Source organism: Grammomys surdaster, unplaced genomic scaffold (genome assembly GCF_004785775.1).
Source record: "Grammomys surdaster isolate TR1022 unplaced genomic scaffold, NIH_TR_1.0 213, whole genome shotgun sequence".
In the NCBI taxonomy this organism is placed as follows: Eukaryota; Metazoa; Chordata; class Mammalia; order Rodentia; family Muridae; genus Grammomys; species Grammomys surdaster.
Genome location: NW_021604658.1, coordinates 10,872,254 through 10,889,373, shown reverse-complemented (window position 1 = coordinate 10,889,373; position 17,120 = coordinate 10,872,254). Strand labels below are relative to the sequence as shown.

Here is a 17,120-nt window from a genome sequence, read left to right as displayed (position 1 = left end):
TGTTGATTCCTGTCCACTCTGTTTCTTACAGATTAATGCACAGTAAAGATAGTTAGGAATGCACAAATCCTCCCTTCTAGAGCACTCCCTAGTCGCAAGTTATGAGAAAAAGACACACATGGTAGAGTGTTTGTCAGAAATGCTGATCACAGCAACTTCCGTATGCCAGTCACTTTAACCAACACAGACACTTTGGTTGTTTTTGCCTCCTTTTCTTTCTTTTCCTCTTTTGCCCCCCCCTTTTTTCTTGACATGATTTTATATAGCCCAGGCGAGTCTAAAATCCACTGTGTAGCGGAGGATACACAGTGAACTTCTTCTGTTCCTCTTTTGTTTACCTCCCAAGTGAGGGAGGCTCTGTCTTCTTTAGATACACACTAGTCTACAGCTCTCACCTCCCTGAGCATGAGATAAGATATAGAACCCACCACATTCCAGAAGGGTTGTTTTAAAACATTGCACAATTGAAATGACTACCTGCCTGGTACCTACAGACCTTCCACTGAAAAACCACATGGGGCTGGCTGGGGAATAGCTCAGTGACAGAACACTTGCCTAGTGTGTGCAAGGCCCTGAGTTCAATTTCCAGTGTTGGAAAACAAAAACCATCCTTTACCCAAGCTTGGAGATGTGGTACATCTGTAGACTCAGCATTTGGGAGTTAGAGATAGAAGGCTCTGGATTAACCCCAGCCTCAGCTGTGGCAGTAAAGTTTGAGGATAACAACGGTTAAAAGAAATCATGTCTTTAAAAAGGAAAAGGGAAAAACAAAAACCATGAGACTTTCTCAGGCAGGTTGTCATATAGGTCACCAGTGAGTCTGCCATTTTGTTGCTAGAAGCTCTTTCCTTCTCTTATTACTCAGTCTTTCATTCATAAACCCCACATTTTCCACAGAAACAGTAAATCCACCAACACATATTACCTAACCCCTATACCTCATTGTTATAACCTGCTCCCTGGAAGGCACAGGTGACAGAGCATCTCCCTGGTGTCCCCTAAATGCCCACTAAGTGCCCCTGAAGTGAAGTGAACTGAACTGGAGATGCTGTGAGGGTGAAGGCAAGCTGCTACTGCTTATGTCCGAGAAGGGAGACTGCCCTTGGAGCATGTGTCCGTCGTGGGGAGCAAGGTCTAGAGGAGTTTGTAGTAGTCCTGGCTGAGCCCTGGAGAGAGGTCTAACCTCAGAAACAAACCTGATAATTCCTGAATGCTTTAGAACTCTGGGTTAAAATGAATGAATGAATGAATGAATGAATGAATGAATGAATGAAGTGGAAACAGACATTTGACATAACAGGAAAGTACATCTTTACTGGAGAACCAAAGGCAGCATGTCTATGCAAAGACCCCAAATATGGGAAAAGTCTGGCTGGCCTAGGAAGTGAAGCCCCAATGGCTGATTAGTGGGCAGGGCAGATGGCAGGCCCGTGGAGGCGGAGTCTAGGGCACTTAAACTAGGAGAAGTGGTAAAGGCATGGTCAGCCTGGTGTGAGATGAGGGTGCTGGAAACCTGAAGGCTGGTCAGCAAGCTGTGACCCGGGACAGAAACATTTGGGGAGTCTGGGTGAGAGATGCTACCCGGCCGCTGAGGTTGCTACTGTCCCCATTCCAGCCACTCATCCTTGGCCAGCTCCTAGGTTACCCTTTGTCAGGCCCAGCTGATGACGCCTTGGAGCTCTCTAACCCTCCTGTGACGTCAAGAGTCTGGCCGGGCATTCTTGGGGTCTGCGCACAAGCCTGAGGAGCCGCTTGCGGTGCGGGGGCGCGTCCTTATGAAGAAGGCTAATGACAGGCAGTCCCCGCCCAAGTTGCTTGGTGGGTGCGCGCCACGGCGCGGGGCGCTGGTTGCTATGGACGCTACGGCGGCCGCTTGCGGGCGGGATCGCGGGGAGGGGGGGTGCCGGGGGGGGGCTGCCGCGCCGCCGCCGCGCAGTCATCTTGAGGCAGTCATCTTGGGGCGGGGAGCGCAGGGCCAAGCTGATAACCCGGGGTGTCACCATGAAGGCCCTCAAGAAGGAATCCCGTATCAAAATGCCAACCAGCAAGTTCGTGGAGGTCGCAGAGAGCGTCAAAGGTTGGCCCTGGAGGCCTTGGGTGCTCAGGAAAAAAAAAAAAAACGCTACAGGGATGCTTGGGCTGGGATTAGGACACTACAGATGCCAGGGAGGGCCACTGGAGCCTTGGAGTACAAAACACGGGCAGCAATCTCAGAAGGGAGGCACAGTGCCCTGGTATTTGGTGGTAGTAATATGGCAAGTGAGGGACTAACAGAGGAGCTTCCGGGGTCAGTGGCAGGGGACAGCCTTGGACAGGAGGAGTAAGAGACCTCTAACTCAAATCCTATATTAGGGTGGTGCAGGTGGCAGACTTCTGGATAAGATGCCCAAGAACCAGGGAGCACCTGATGAGGTTCTTGGGAATTGAAGCAGGGGTCACCTAAGAGTCGTGCCGAGGGAAAATCCACAAGTAAAAATAACACCAAAAACTCTTAAAACCGTTGGTTTCAGAGTGCTATTTATTTCTTTCCACTTGGCCTTTCTAGCCTCGTGACAGATATCCAGTTTAACATGGACTACCACCGTGATTGTTTCCATTGGCAACCATTCCCTTTATTGAAAATTTCCTGCTGGGATTGGAACCCAGGGGCCCTGTGTATGCTAAGCAAGTATTCTGGTACTGAGATCCCCCTTGCTCTGGTTTTATTTACGGAGGTCTGTCATGTGTGGACACTGGTAGACACAAAGGTATCAGTATTGTGATTCCAACCCTCAAGAAACACAACCAAGACCCAGAGGAATACCAAAAAACTTAGAAAAACAAATATGGACATCTATGGAAGTCATGGGTGCTCAGAGCTTCTGAATTAGGCCTTGGTTGGTAGGCTTAGAGGGGTTTTCTGAAGTAGATGGCATTAAAGAAAAAGATAAATGTAAAAAAAAGAAGGGCTTGCTTCTCTGGCCTCAGAGAGCAGTGTGAATTCATGGATCAATGAACCTAGGATCCAGAGAATTCAGTGCAGGTGGGCAGGGACCAGACCATGAAAGGGCTTCCCATGCAAAGTCAGAAAGTCTTGGTGTGTCACCTTGAAGGGCCTGAGGGGACCCAGCCTCCTAGGCCTGGTGCAGTACACTGTGAAGAGAGGGCAGGCCTAGAAACAGTAGAATCCCCTGGGAGAACCAGAGAACTAACAAGACTCTAGTGGGGTTTTTTTTTTTTTTGAATTTAGCTTTCTTTTATGTCTCTTCATAGTATAAAAAGCTGGTGCTGTTTCATGACATACTTTTAATAGTTAAGAGAGAAGGAGAGAGAGAGAGAAAAAAAAAGTTGGTTCCCTTTCCCAAGGGCAGCCAAGGGCTCTCCTGGCCACTGCCTCGGGCTCTCCTACTTTCAGGGCAATCTTAATCAGATTTGAACTTTCTGCTGTAAACAGATCAAGGAAGGATTTTTCGCCGAGTGTTTGTTTTTAATAAGGCAAGGATTCTGTTTGTTAAGTAGGCTTTGAGTTAAGAGCGTACACCAGAGTGAGGAGGAAAAAAATTAAAATGTTTAACGTGCAAGTTTCCTTGAACTTTTTAGAAACTTCCAGTGTAGTGTACCCGACTCCCCAATGTCACGTGTCCAGTCCACAAGCATGACCTTGTAGCCTTGTGCTGTGTGTCTCTGAGTCTCTGATTTGTGGGCTTTATAAAGGCAAGCAAACATGTCTAGAAACCTGTTTAAGAGGCCTGAGCTCCCCCACTGAGTCCTGTGATGCTCTTTGGCCTTGTTGCTAAGCAACCGGTAACATCAGATGCCCCCTGTACTCTAAGACTCTGAGGAGAGCTCTGCTCTTCCTGCCTTGGTTCCCCATTCTCAATCCTGAAGTCAATTTCCCAAAGACTTTCAGCAACACTGAGGAAGAATGACATTTGTGTAAGAAGTAAAAAAAAAAAAAAATCAGACCCCATCTCTGCCCTGTCCTGGCTCCCTCTTCCTGACCTCCTTAACAACACTTCCTGCCTTAGCCGTAACACTAGTATTGCCTGACTGTCCCGTTCAAAGGGGCTGTGTCTGACCCCTCAGCTGTCAGGACAGAAATGCCAGCTCTGTGGTTCACCAACAGCCCAGCTCAGTTTGGGTTTCCAGAACAAAGCACATGGGCCTCAGGTTCAGTGTGGCCCTCCTTTATCCTGTGTGGTCCTCCAGGACACCCAGAACTGCCCTCGGCCTGAGGACTGGCCCTTCCTGCCTGGTCTGCCTCCAGTCTATCTCAGTCACTGGATAGGTCATCCTGAAATGCCACTGTGAACACTCCACTCTCCTGAACTAGGGGTCAGATGCCTGATCTGGACTTCATTTCATATCCACTTTGAAGATTATACATATATATGGTGCTTTGTGAATTATCATCTTTGGCATAAACTTAACAAATATATCTATGTCTATATCTATATATCTATATACTTATCTAAATATATATTTTTTATTTGAAAATGAAACTTTTTTGTATATATATGTATATTTTTTATTTGAAAATGAAACATTTTTTGTATGTATATATTTTTGTATATATATGTATATATGCATACATTTTATATATATGTATATATACATACACAAAAAAATGGTACTCAGTGAATTATCCCTCACATAAACTTAATGATATACATACATATATATATATATACATTAAAAACATACACATATATATGTGTATACACACTTTTTTTTTGTTATTGTAGTTCTGTTTTGGGATAAAATCTCAAAGTCACCATGCTCTGTTTTCCCTCATCTGGATCAGCAGCCCAGCTCCTCACTCCCCAGCAAGCTTTCCCAGGTCATCAAGCTACACACCTGCCGCATTCACCCTTGCTCACGCTACAGCCTTGCTCACGCTACAGCCTTGCTCACGCTACGGCCTTACCTGTAACATCCCTGTTTGCAGGTCCACCTCTGCAAGGCACTTGTCTCCTTCCAACTCCTCCAGGCTGGGAAGCTGTCACTGCAGCTATCCTGAGAACTCTCTTTAGGGTCTTCCAGCTCTGTTGACTGGCATGGTTGTGCTTTGAACATCCAATCTGACCTATTGTGTGTGATTTTCAGATGCCATTAACATTACCACTCTGTGTTTGTGATCCCATATTGTGACCCTTTGCGCTATCTCCTCTGTCTTCTTCAACATCGTAGAAGGTGCTTAGTGAGCTGAACATTAGTAACTCACACTTGAAAAACCAGAGAACTGAAAAACTGAGAAAGCCAAGGCAGGAGACTTACCATGAGTATGAGGCAAGCCTGGTCTAGATACTGAGTTCAAGGGCAGCCTGGGCTGGAAAGAGGCCTTGTCTGAAAAGAAAGCAAAACAACAAAAGGAACTTGGTGGATAGTCTCAAGGATGGACCTCACTTTAAAACGCATGTGTTTAATAAATATTTAATCAAACACATACTGTCCCTCAACTGAGCAGAGTGACAACGTTTATGTTGATGTGCTAAAGGTAGTTCAAACTGGAGTCCAGAGCTATCGAGGGTTCCTTCAGTCTCAACCAATCAGGGTCTGTGTTGCTCCCTGAGCGTGGTGGGAACTTTGGCCCCAGGAATCTTCAGCAGTGTTGAATGTTCGTGTTTACATGCATCTTCCAGTAATTCTATACCCATCAGTGGAAAGCACATCTGGAGCTGTTTAGTCCCTAGGGAAGATGTAGGCCAACCAAGGTGATGGGCAGAAGAAACAAATGTCCTGGAAAGCATAAACATTCTCTCCTCTCTCCTCTCTCCTCTCTCCTCTCTCCTCTCTCCTCTCTCCTCTCTCCTCTCTCCTCTCTCCTCCTCTCTCCTCCTCTCTCCTCTCTCCTCCTCTCTCCTCCCTCCTCCCTCTTCCCTCCTCCCTTCTCTCTCCTGTCTCCCCTCTCCTCTCTCCTCTCCCTCTCTCCTCTTTGTCTCCCTCCCTCCCTTCTCTCCCTCCCCTTTTTTCTTCCCCTTCGTTCTTCCTGTCTCTTTTCTTTCTTTCTTCCTCTCTCTCTCTCTCTCTCTCTCTCTCTCTCTCTCTCTTTCTCTCTTTCTTTCTTTCTCTCTTTTCTATAGCCATGGCTGTCCTGGAACTTGCTCTGTAGACTAGGCTGGCTTTAATCTCACAAAGATGTGTCTGGCTCTGTCCCCTGAATGCAGAGATTAAAGGTGTGCACCATCACTACCCTGCATGAAAACATTTTTAAAAGCAGATCTTCATCTGGGTTGCCACCTGCTTTGATGTTTGTATAGGAGGGGAGAGAAGTAAAAATCAGAACCGATGCCTATCTGGATGGGGACCAATAATGTTAGCACTCAAGAGGCTGAGGCAGGAGGATGGCAAATTCCAGGTCAGCCTGGGCTTCAATAGGAAGAAAGAAAGCTAAATCAAAACCCAAGGCTGCCAGGTGTGGCGGAAGATCAGACAGAAATGGGGTCAGACTGCTTAGCTCTGCGTGTGTTTCTGTGTGCGCGCTTTGTGCAGAGATACCCCTGCGCTGCTTCTGTGGAGGAGATGGATTTAGAGTTCTGTTTGGAACGATTCTTCTTCTTCTTCTTTAAAAAAAAAAAAAAACACCTGCAATGTAGACATTTCCTTTAAAAAAAAATACAGTTTGATTGTGTACACCAAAGCCCCTGCCTTGATGTTGCAGTGGCATGTTCTCTTAAAGATTATAGTACTTTGAGAAGCGCTAGATAAAACCAACACGTTGTTCGAAACACCCTGGCGGCTGTGATTAGGTTCTCCTTTGATTATTTTGTATAGATGTTTACATCAAACCCTTCTCATCCAGAGGAGGAAAAAATGAAATTACTAACCAGAGAAATGGAGTGTACATCTGAAAGAGTTGAGCCACCTCTCTGGAGGCAGGCAGAATGTGTCCTGGTGAAAGGGCCCATGGCTGCCGCCTAAGTAGCATAAACTCTCTTTCCTGCATTTTTCTACAAGGCATGGGCCACTTCTGGCATCTCCAGCTGCAGTGGACCCTTAAATAATCTTGTCCTCAATCTTGACCCCTAGGCTGTCCCCCAGCCCTGATATTGCCCCAGGGATAGACTGAAACCTCTTGCCTGGATCACTAAGCTCTCCCTTGATGACATGACTACTTCCTTCTACCTTTCTGCCTCCCACTCCCACCTCACTCCACTCCAGTGATTTCACAGTGCATTCTTGGAGTTCCAGAGGCTCTCCCTTCTCTGTTGACTCCAGGCCTTTCCATGCTGTTCCCTCTGGAAAGTTTGGTTCTTTGTGAGGCTTGTCTCTTCCCCTTCCACTCTCAGTATATAACCTCTTTAAGGAATTTCCCACAACCACCATTTAGTCTGGATTGGGGCCCAACTATTGTCCCAAGCTCAGTCTACCTAACCTTTTGGTCTCCTGTGGCTGTTTTTGTGCCCAACTGAAACTGTTTTCTCAGAACCTCACTTGGGAAGACCCGGTTGGCCTGATTTCAATATATAGATCAGGCTGCCCTGAAACAGTAATTCTCCTGCCTCTGCTTCCCAAGTGTTAGTATTAAAGGTTTCTTTCTTTTCAAAAAGATTTATGTATGTGAATGCAGAGGGCATAGAATTCCGATGTTAGGAATGGTTTTGAGCTGACATAAAGGTGTTAGGAATCAAAACCCTGCTCCTCTGCAAGAATAACAAGTGCCAAAAATCAGGTTTTAAGGCATTGGTTGAAACTGGCCTGTGTGGCAGAGGCAGGTGGATTTCTGTGAGTTCAAGGCCATCCTGTTCTATACAAGTTTTAGACTAACCTGGATGACAAAGTGAGACCCTGTCTCAAAAAAGATTAAAAAGAAAAAGCCCAATACCAAGCCATTGTGTGTAGTGGCACACACCTGTAATCTCAGCACTTGAGAAACAGAGTTAGGAGTGTCATCAAGGTTATCCTTGGCCATGTAGTGAATCTGAGGCCAGCCTGGGCTACATGAAAACCTTATCTCAGAAAAAAAAATCACTATTAGCCAGGTGGTGGTGGCAGCACACAACTTTAAATCCAGCACTTGGAAGAAAGAGTCAGAAACAGGGAAATCTCTGAGTTTGAAGCCAGCCTTATCTACAGAGTAAGCCCCAGGACAGCCTGGGCTACACAGAGAAACCCTGCTTTTAGAAAAAAAAATAGAGCTGCGTATGGTGGTGCACACCTTTAAGTCTAACGCTCAGAGGCAAGTGGATCTCTGTGATTTCAAGGGAGTGTAGTCTGCACTGTGAGGCCAGCCAGGAAGACGTGGGAGGCTTTGTCTCATTTCTTTGATGCCCCTCCCAAAAAAACCCACAAAAGTAAAAATTAGATGAAAGAAATCTGATGTCTTCATTGGGAAGGTAAGGGAACATGCCATCCAGTTGTACCACAATCCCAGGTCTTGGGTGTTTGGTTTGTTTTATGAATTTCCTAGTTCAACCCACTGATAAGGATGCTTTATTTGTATGGCTATGCCAAGAAGACTGTGAAGATAACACCGACATAACAGTTGGGAGCAATTCTTTTAGTCCAGCCTCTTTTTGTTAAGTGGAAGGCAGGGTCTGAACCGTGAAGCAATGTAACGCAAGGTAAGGTTGTTTGACTTGAGAATCCCACAGCGGGAAATGGGTCATGTTTCTGTGTCAGCTCTGACTATAGACATCCAATCACTATGGAAATCCAGGGGCAGTTGGTAGGAGAGAACAGTTGGTAGGTCCATCACTTTGGACCACTGTGACAGTCTCTGCTGTTCTGTCCAGGTGGCCGTCTTGGACCCTCCCCCAACTGTGCAGTTTAATATAGATTTATTCACTCGAACCAAGATCTCACTATTGTTTGTTGGGTTGTTAGGAAATGCACCCAGGGTGTCACTAACTTGCACATGCTTGCTAGGCAAGCGCTCTACCACGGAGCTGCATCCTGAGTTCTCTATCTTATGTATTAAGATATGCAGAGAGCTCTTGGGACATATCTCTTTGCTTCTCTCCAGAAAAGAAGCGGGCAAAGGCACCTGAACAGCCCACTCCCCCCATTCAGGAAGAGCCCGAGCCTGTCAGCAATGTCTTACAAGGAGATGACATCCTTGCCTTGGCCATTAAAAAGGAAGACTTGAAGAAGGTAAGGCCAAGGGCCAAGGCTCTCTTAGAGCACCCAGCCATGTTCATGGTTCACCCCTTCATTGGCTTCCTGATCCCAAGGAGTCACTAATACCATGCCCCTCCCACAATCCACCAAATATAAATTCTTTCACTTTAGCATCTGAAGGAATTCCTGGGGAGTTAGGTTTTCACATTTCTGAGGTTCTAAAAGAGCCACAAAGTAGTGAGACACCTTGGGGCAAGTGCCATCATGCCCATTCTACAGATGGGCAAGTAAGTTCAAATGTCATGGATAGAAGTGAGCACAAGGCTGCTGAACTGTAACTCTTCTCCTTACCTGTCAGTCACTCTTACTTAATCTGTCTGGACATGCCAGATGTCATTTTCTTCTCCTCCAGGTTACTCCTAAATCTCAGGTCTGTCAGTCAGGCATTTCCAGGACAGGACAGACGTATGGATGGATCTGGGGAAGCGAACTAGTCATCCCTCAGGAATTCTACCAAGATCAGAGATGTGTGTGTGTGTGTGTGTTTGCGTGCGCGTGTGTGCGCGCGCATGCGCACGCGCTTCATCTTCTCCCCAGGTAGCATTCTCCTCAGCTTTGTTTCGTTTCAGCAACACATTCCTCAGTTTGAAGAAACTGGAGAAAAGCCTGTGATCACACAGAAATTTATCATCCGTAAGCTCAGACCGAAAGATTCTAGCAAAAGGGTCTACCACTTGGTAGCACATCCTGCTAATCCAGATGCCGCCACAAAGCCTCTGGACTACTCCGGTATGGGTTCTGTTGTAGACTTCGCATTCCTGGATGGGTCTTGAAAGAAAGGCCCCTGTCCATCAAACCATTGCTCTCATCCTTCCTCCCTCTGCCTCCCCTACCCCCCCAGGTCCTCGTGACAGCTTCATAAGCAGTGGCCAGATCCTCCCTCACCAGATCTTGGGAAGTCTCCAGGACTTTAAAAGAATTGCAGTTGCTCGGGGGAACACCCAGGTTTGTTTGTATGGAGCTACCTGGCTGAGAGAAGTTGCCGAAGCCATTTACTTTCTGTAGAGTCAAAGGTGTGAGTGTGTGTGTGTGTGTGTGTGTGTGTGTGTGTGTGTGTGTGAAGCTGGGGTACAGGATAGGGTTGTGGAGCTAGGTTGCTCTCTGGGCCTAGATGATAAGGGACCTTTTGGTAGGCAGTTGCAAGTCATAGAAGCCTGTTGCTAACAGACAGCTTTAGCTGAAGTGAGGATTTACTAGAAGGAACTCAGAGCCTGCCTTGTGAAACTCTGGGTAGACCAGGCCCCACAGGAAGCAGAGCTCCAGCTTCGGCTCCTCCACCCCCTTCTCCAGAGACTGGATTGCTGAGGTACAGGCTGGAAGGAGATGTCCCCCACAGTTCCCTGTGCTACCTTTTTTCCTGCCCTATAGCTCTTCTGCCTCAGAGCCTTGACTTCAGTTAGGTAGGGTAGTAAGGGCCCAGCTCAGATACTCAGGAAGAAGTCATCCATTGTGGAGAAGACGGCTACCCTAAAGGATGCTGAGCTTTCTGAGCATAGGGGACTGTCAGCATTCCTCATGCCCTGATTTGTTTGCCGTCACTTGCCACCCTGTGGTCCCAAAGAGGAGGGGTTCTTAGAGCAGGACAGAAACCAGGACCTGGGTCGGCAAGTCCTCCTCTACCTTGTCATTTCCAGCTGGCTAAGCTGATAAACATCAAACCCTGCCTGATGACCCTCATCTTAGCTAAAGAAGAGCCAAAACCAAAGCCCCCAAAGGAGGAGAAGAGACCTCCATGGGCCCCACCTCTTCAGCACAACTTCCTAAAGAACTGGAGACGGCACATTGCCTTGAGGAAGAAGCAACAGGAAGCTCTCAGCGGTGAGCTGAGCTGACTAGGGATCTTGCCAGGGTCCCCTCCATCTGGCACAAAGTCCCTTCTGTGTCTTCTCTCTCACCCACCTGGACTCCCACTGACTAGCATTTGCACCATGAAAGCTTCTGGCTTTCAGGCCTCAGTGGGTTGTGAAAGGAACCCAGAAGTGGGCCACCCAATGAAGAGTGCCAGAGCCGGCGTGTTTTGTTTTTTTGGTGCAGTGATCACAGGCTCCCTTCTCTCCTTCTCTAGAGCACCTGAAGAAGCCGGCAAGTGAGCTGTTGATGCACACTGGAGAGACCTACAGGAAGATCCAGGAGGAACGTGAGGTCATTGACCGCGCACTTCCTACCCAGCATGACGGAAAAGTGAGGACACTGTTCCCAAGCACAGAGAGAAGACAAGGGGGTGGGGTGGGGAACCACATGGAATGCACATGGTGAGCAGTGCCAGCTTGTCTCCAGTTACATAGTTGGGGAGAAAATAGCCTGTCCACTACCAACCATTTTTAAGCCTCTGGGATTTTATCATGTTCCAGGACTGCTCACTTTAATAATTCAGCCTGTGGCGGTCTCTGGTAATCAGTGTATCATAAGAGTCTTCATGTTTGTCTCCTAAAGGCTTAGACTCCAATCTTTAGTTTAACCAAGGCCAAAAAACTGTGCTGTGTTTTGGTACATCAGTGAGTGCCTGGGCTGGGACCAGCTCACCCCATCTTTCTGGCATCTTGAGAATAAAAACATTGTTGAATGCCTACTCTTCTGCCAGTGGGTCCCAGTGGATGCCCCAGTGAGTCTCTGACTTTGGTACTAAGGGGGTGACCTCACTGCTCTGTCCTTCCTCGTCTTGGCTTTAAGGCGACCAGTTGGTTCTGGAGTCCACTGGAATACCTGGGTGATGAGATGACAGGTCTTCTCATGACCAAAAGGAAAGCTCAGCGTGGTCTGGTGGAACCCATCACACACATCAGGAAGCCCCTCTCCATCCAAGTGGAGACTGGTGAGAAGCAGGACCTGTAGGCCTATATTTTTCAAAACCTACTTTAATAAGTGTACTTGAATGCTTTAACCTCCCTTCTAGCCCACCACCCACCAGAGGTATGGAAAGAAAAGGTTAACAGGGCAAAGGAGGATGTGGACCTGTTTAGAAACAGTTCTTTGGAGCAAATACAATTGGCCTTGTTAGGTTATCAGCAGTTCAGTCACACAAATCAGCAGTGGTAGCTTTCTACACTCAAAAACACCATTCACAAATCAGCAATGACAGTTCTAGCCAGAGGAAACCGCGAGGCTCTTGGACAAGAAGCCACTGGGACACCACCAGAAGTTCTTTAGTGGTGTTTCTATGAAATCATGACAAACGATGACCAGCAAGGAGTGGTAAGGCAAACCACACAGCATCGTCCACTGTCTGCTGGGTTATATTTCCAAACATCACGTGTTCTCTCAAGCATCCGCTCTGGCAAAACATCGCATGTCCTTTCTCCAGGCTGCTCCCCGAGGAACACCACCTGTCTGTTCTCAGCAAAGCATCCTTACGTGTCTGCTTCAGCAAAAACATCCTCTCAGAAGACAGTTTCCAGAAAAAAAAAATCACATGACACAACTGTGCCTCCACAGAAACTAGAAATGTCCAATTCAAGGGTCCAAATCTATTAGCTTCTTGTGACTGGTGCCGGGGACAGGGTAGTATACTGGTGGTCAGCATGACTCTGGCCTAAATCCTGGTCACTTGGCTTTGAGCAAGTCTCAGAGTCTACCTGGGTTCTAGTTCATACTTCAGTGAAACTGATAGAAATAACAAGGGAGGCCGGTTAACTATGAGCTTGGGCATAGAGCTTTCACCAGCCCCATGCACCTATTGAGTCCCTGGAACATGACTTAGTCTGTATAGAAATGAGCTGACAGTATAGACCAGTTTGGGGAGAAAATTTTACTTTAGTAGGCATTTTTATGTTGGGTGCATATTGGAGTAATAGTCTTCATATATGGAGTTCAATAAACTCTGCTAAAGTCAATCTCACCTAGAGCCGTTCTACCATTCCAACACGCATCTGGAACATTTGAAAGGAAACACAATGGCTTGTATTTGGGGTTTATATTATACTTCCATAGTGTAGCCATACTTTAGAGCCTGCCACTCTGCTGCTTGGATTCACATCCCAGCTGTGCTGGCTTTCTGAATTTCTATGAGGTATTTGGCTCCTAATGTCCTTGATTTTATAGCACAAGCATGGTGAGAGGGTTAAAGGAGACATTACTTGCATTCAGGGGTTCTGACCCCTGGCTAGGACTCAACAGAAGGTAGTTGCTGTTGTTACTGTAATCAGAAGGTCTGGCCATCTGGTAGCTGATCTTGTGGGATTCCTATGTAGAGTCACTAAGGAGGTTTAGGACCAGAAAAATGAAGTGGAGCTGCCCCGCAGAAACTATGTCCTTCTCAGAAGTGCCGTTGTTGGGATTGGTGTTCTCAGGACCCTTGGGCAAGCATGACGGCAGCCTGTACTGAGGCTCCTCTAACTGCACTCTAGGATTACCAGCCCAGAAGGATGCTCCTTGGTACCGCTACACCTGGGACCGGAGTCTGTTTCTGATCTACCGACGGAAGGAGCTACGGAGTATCATGGCAGAACTGGATTTCAGCCAGCAGGTTGCTAATGCCTTCATACCCGATCCTGAGGTGCCTTAGATTACACCTGCCTGCCAGCTCATATTCCCTCCCTCTACTCCTCTTAGGAGATCGATGGCCTGGAGGTGGTGGGCCATGGGAAGCCCTTCTCATCTGTCACAGTGGAAGAACATTCACCACCTGAAAAGAGCCAGAATTGCTCCTCGGAAGACACGGTATTTCTGTGAGTCTGAGCCCCAGGGGGAGAGGTTGGAGAACATGCTGCCCTTATCCTAACTAGTGTCAGAGGGCGGACTTTTCTCTCTGAAATCAAAATCAGGGTGGCTTCATCCCAGCCTAGCCAGTAGCTGTCCCTCTTTCTTTTAGCCCGTTCCTACATCTCTGCCAGCTGCCTGCTGTCATATTCTTCGTCCCCACAATTACATTCTAGTGAGGATTACCCAGACATTACTATGCTACTTAATGTCCCCCCCCCCCAGCTTTTCACAGCTATGCCTAGAGAACAGCCCCAGAGGGAGACTTTGAGGAGACTCAACAAGACTGAGTGAATCTCTCTGTCCACGGTCCCAAGAAGTGTGACTGCTCAGCCTCCAGGAAAATAAATAACTGCCTTTTCTTACAGAGACTCATTGACCAACCTCTCCGACATGGTCCCTATGCCTATTCTTGGCCCTTCGCTGCTGTTCTGTGGGAAGCCAGCTTGCTGGATCAGAGGCAGTAACCCAGAGGACAAGGTAAACTGCCTTTTCAGCCTTACGCACTTGCATGGGTGCGGCCCCAAGGTGACCGAGATAGTCACAAGGAGTCCACAGCTTCTGATTTGTGTTTTTATCTGATTGCACATTCCGCATGCCTGAAAATGGTAACAGCAGCACTAACTCAAGCAGAAGTGAGATCACAAGGCTCAAAAGATTATTGGCCAGGCAGTAGTAATCCCAAAAACTAGGGAGGCAGAAACAGGAGGGTTTCTATGAGTTCGAGGCCAGCCTGATCTACAGAGAGCGTTCCAGGACAGCCAGGGCTACACACACAACCCACCCACCCCCATCTTGAAAAAACATGCATATCTATGTAATATGTATGTGTACAATCATATGTGGGCTTGTCCAGATATGTGTGAGCATATGTGTGGATACCAGTGCACATGCACTCCTGTGAACATGTATGTGTAGGCCTAAGGTTGAATAGAGTGTCTTCCTCTTTCACTTCTCACCTGAGTAGGGTCTTTACTGAACCTAGAGCTAATGTCTGGACAAGTCTAGTTAGCCAGCTCCCTCCAGGGATGCTGTCTCCACCTCCTATGTGCAGGGGTTACAGGCAGGCCGTCACACTCTACTGGCTTCTGGAGATCAGATCTCCATCCAGGCTTTGGGCTTGAAAATTAACCTCTGAGTCATTGCTCCAATACCAGTTCTAGAATATTCTTCAGACACTAAAGAGCAGAAACGCATACCAGGTATACAATTTTTCTGTTCTTAGTATTGATGATAACCTCAGAGACAATTATTAGGAAAGTCTGACGTCACTCAAGGTGACTATGCACAGAGGACCAGAGTGAACAGTGGACTTTCAGAGAAGTCATAGGAAGCGGGGATGAGTTAGTCACCCCAGGGCAAGACCTCTAGCCAAGACACTGCTTAGACCCTCTTCTTCCCACAGAAAAACATTGGAATTGGTGTCCGACTGACATTTGAAACCCTTGAAGGGGAGAGAACATCTTCAGAACTGACTGTGGTCAATAACGGCACTGTGGCCATTTGGTACGACTGGCGAAGGCGGCCCCAGCAGGATTTTTTCCAAGACCTAAAGCAAAACAGGACGCAGAGGTTTTACTTTAACAATCGAGAAGGTACCCTGAAATTATCCTCCTCAGCAGCTCAGTGACTGGGGCACTCCCGTGTTTAGTTAGTACCTTCGGGCCCATCCCCTCCTTCTCTCATTATGTGTGTGGTCCACTATGTCTGCTGAGCTCTTGAGAGTGCTGAGAGGGAGTAGCCTCAGGGAGCACAGACCTGGAGTGAGGATGACCAGCCATCCCTCGATTGACCTGAGTTTCCCCAGCTCTAGCACTCAAAAGTCACACATTCCTGGAAACCTTATGGTCTCGAGAAACCAGGACGCTGGTTGCCAGATGTGGGCCACTGTGGTACACTTTCTATAACCAGACTGGTAGCTCAATTGGCTCCTGCTTCAGAGCAGCCTCTGCCTCTGTCTCTCCCAGGTGTGATTCTCCCTGGGGAAACAAAAAACTTTACCTTCTTCTTCAAGTCTCTGAATGCTGGCATCTTCAGGGAATCTTGGGAGTTTGGGACCCATCCTACACTCCTGGGAGGTGCCGTCCTTCAGGTCACCCTCCATGCCATTTCACTGACCCAGGACCTTTTTATGGACGAGAGGAAGTTGTTGGAGGTAAGAGACTCAGAACCTCCACCATGTGGACAGAGGAACCCAGCGCATGAGGGGTTCCTCTGGGGTGGATGATGGGTGCTATGGAATGGAGCCTCCTATCTTAAGAGGTGACTTTTCTCACCACACAAACTGATAACTACTCTTGCTTAGCAAATACCACCCAGGCCTTTATGATGTAGAAGATGAGAAGGCAGGCCAGCAAGTGACCATACCTTGCAGCCCCCAGTTAGAAGGGGATGAAGCCCTGGGAGTCCCAAGTGGAGCTTTCGCACCGAGGCCAGGAGTCCCAGGGAGAAACCGGAGACTTTACTGTGGGGCTGTATCTTGTTCACTGCTGTCTGCTACTGTACAGTGGTGTGGGGCTGACCTGACAAGACTTCCAAGCCAAAGGCTTGGGTGTCATTGACCAGCCTCACTACCCTTCACCATAAGCAACTCCCAGGAGAGTGTGAGGTGAGAGCTAGGGACTCTTTGTCCCTGTTCAATCTCAGTGTGGCTCTCTTGGGCCATGCTTTGTGGGACTCTGTGCAAAGCTGGGCTTTTATGTGGTCCCCTACACACAACTGCCTGTCTCAGGGACTAGCATCCAGGCAGGACTACACAATAGTATTCTGACTCTCTCCTTGATAATATATGGACAGTTGAGAGCCTAGGTTGCCATCTTGTGCCATCTTTCCTTTCCCAGAGTAAGCTGGCTGCCCACGAGGCCATCACCATAGCTCAGAGCGTGCTGCAGGAGCTGCTGAGGGGCATCTCCACTCCAGAGCGCACACCATCCCCTGTGGATGCCTATGTCACCGAGGAGGATTTGTTCCACTACAGGAATCCTAGGGTATGGGCTGGACCTGTGCACTCTGGGGACCTGGTAGTAGTAGCAAACCCTTACTCACTGGAGGCTGTGCTGAACATCTTCCTCGAGTAGATCACCTCCTCACGGCAATCCTAAGAGAGAAAGAGTGTGATTTACAGCCATATTTATTTCCTAATAAAGGCCCAGAGAAGTTAAGGAAAGCGCCCAAGATAGTTTATAAGTGGGTGGTTACTTAGTGGAGCCAGAGTACCACATACTTCTTCATTTAAACCTAGCCTTTCTTAGAAGGTCCAGAGGCATGTGCAAGCATGCTCACACACACACACACACACACACACACACACACACACACACACACAC

At 47.7% G+C, this 17,120-nt stretch overlaps 1 protein-coding gene across 2 annotated transcripts in view; it reads left to right on the top strand.

The window, feature by feature from the left end:
- The first annotated feature begins 1,721 nt into the window (after positions 1–1,721).
- Positions 1,722–17,120, top strand: part of Mycbpap (MYCBP associated protein) — a 20,250-nt gene continuing 4,851 nt past the window's right edge. The window contains exons 1-13 of one of the 2 annotated variants that reach the window (XM_028772466.1): positions 1,722–1,818; positions 8,945–9,072; positions 9,669–9,828; positions 9,941–10,044; positions 10,734–10,917; positions 11,165–11,280; positions 11,770–11,911; positions 13,443–13,561; positions 13,648–13,763; positions 14,163–14,274; positions 15,200–15,389; positions 15,762–15,949; positions 16,635–16,781. In XM_028772466.1, the coding sequence (XP_028628299.1) occupies positions 1,776–1,818; positions 8,945–9,072; positions 9,669–9,828; positions 9,941–10,044; positions 10,734–10,917; positions 11,165–11,280; positions 11,770–11,911; positions 13,443–13,561; positions 13,648–13,763; positions 14,163–14,274; positions 15,200–15,389; positions 15,762–15,949; positions 16,635–16,781 (1,749 nt within the window). In that variant the 5' untranslated portion in view covers positions 1,722–1,775. Of the gene's footprint in view, positions 1,819–2,001; positions 2,078–8,944; positions 9,073–9,668; positions 9,829–9,940; positions 10,045–10,733; positions 10,918–11,164; positions 11,281–11,769; positions 11,912–13,442; positions 13,562–13,647; positions 13,764–14,162; positions 14,275–15,199; positions 15,390–15,761; positions 15,950–16,634; positions 16,782–17,120 lie in introns of those variants that run through there. The other variant, XM_028772465.1, reaches the window with a different exon arrangement.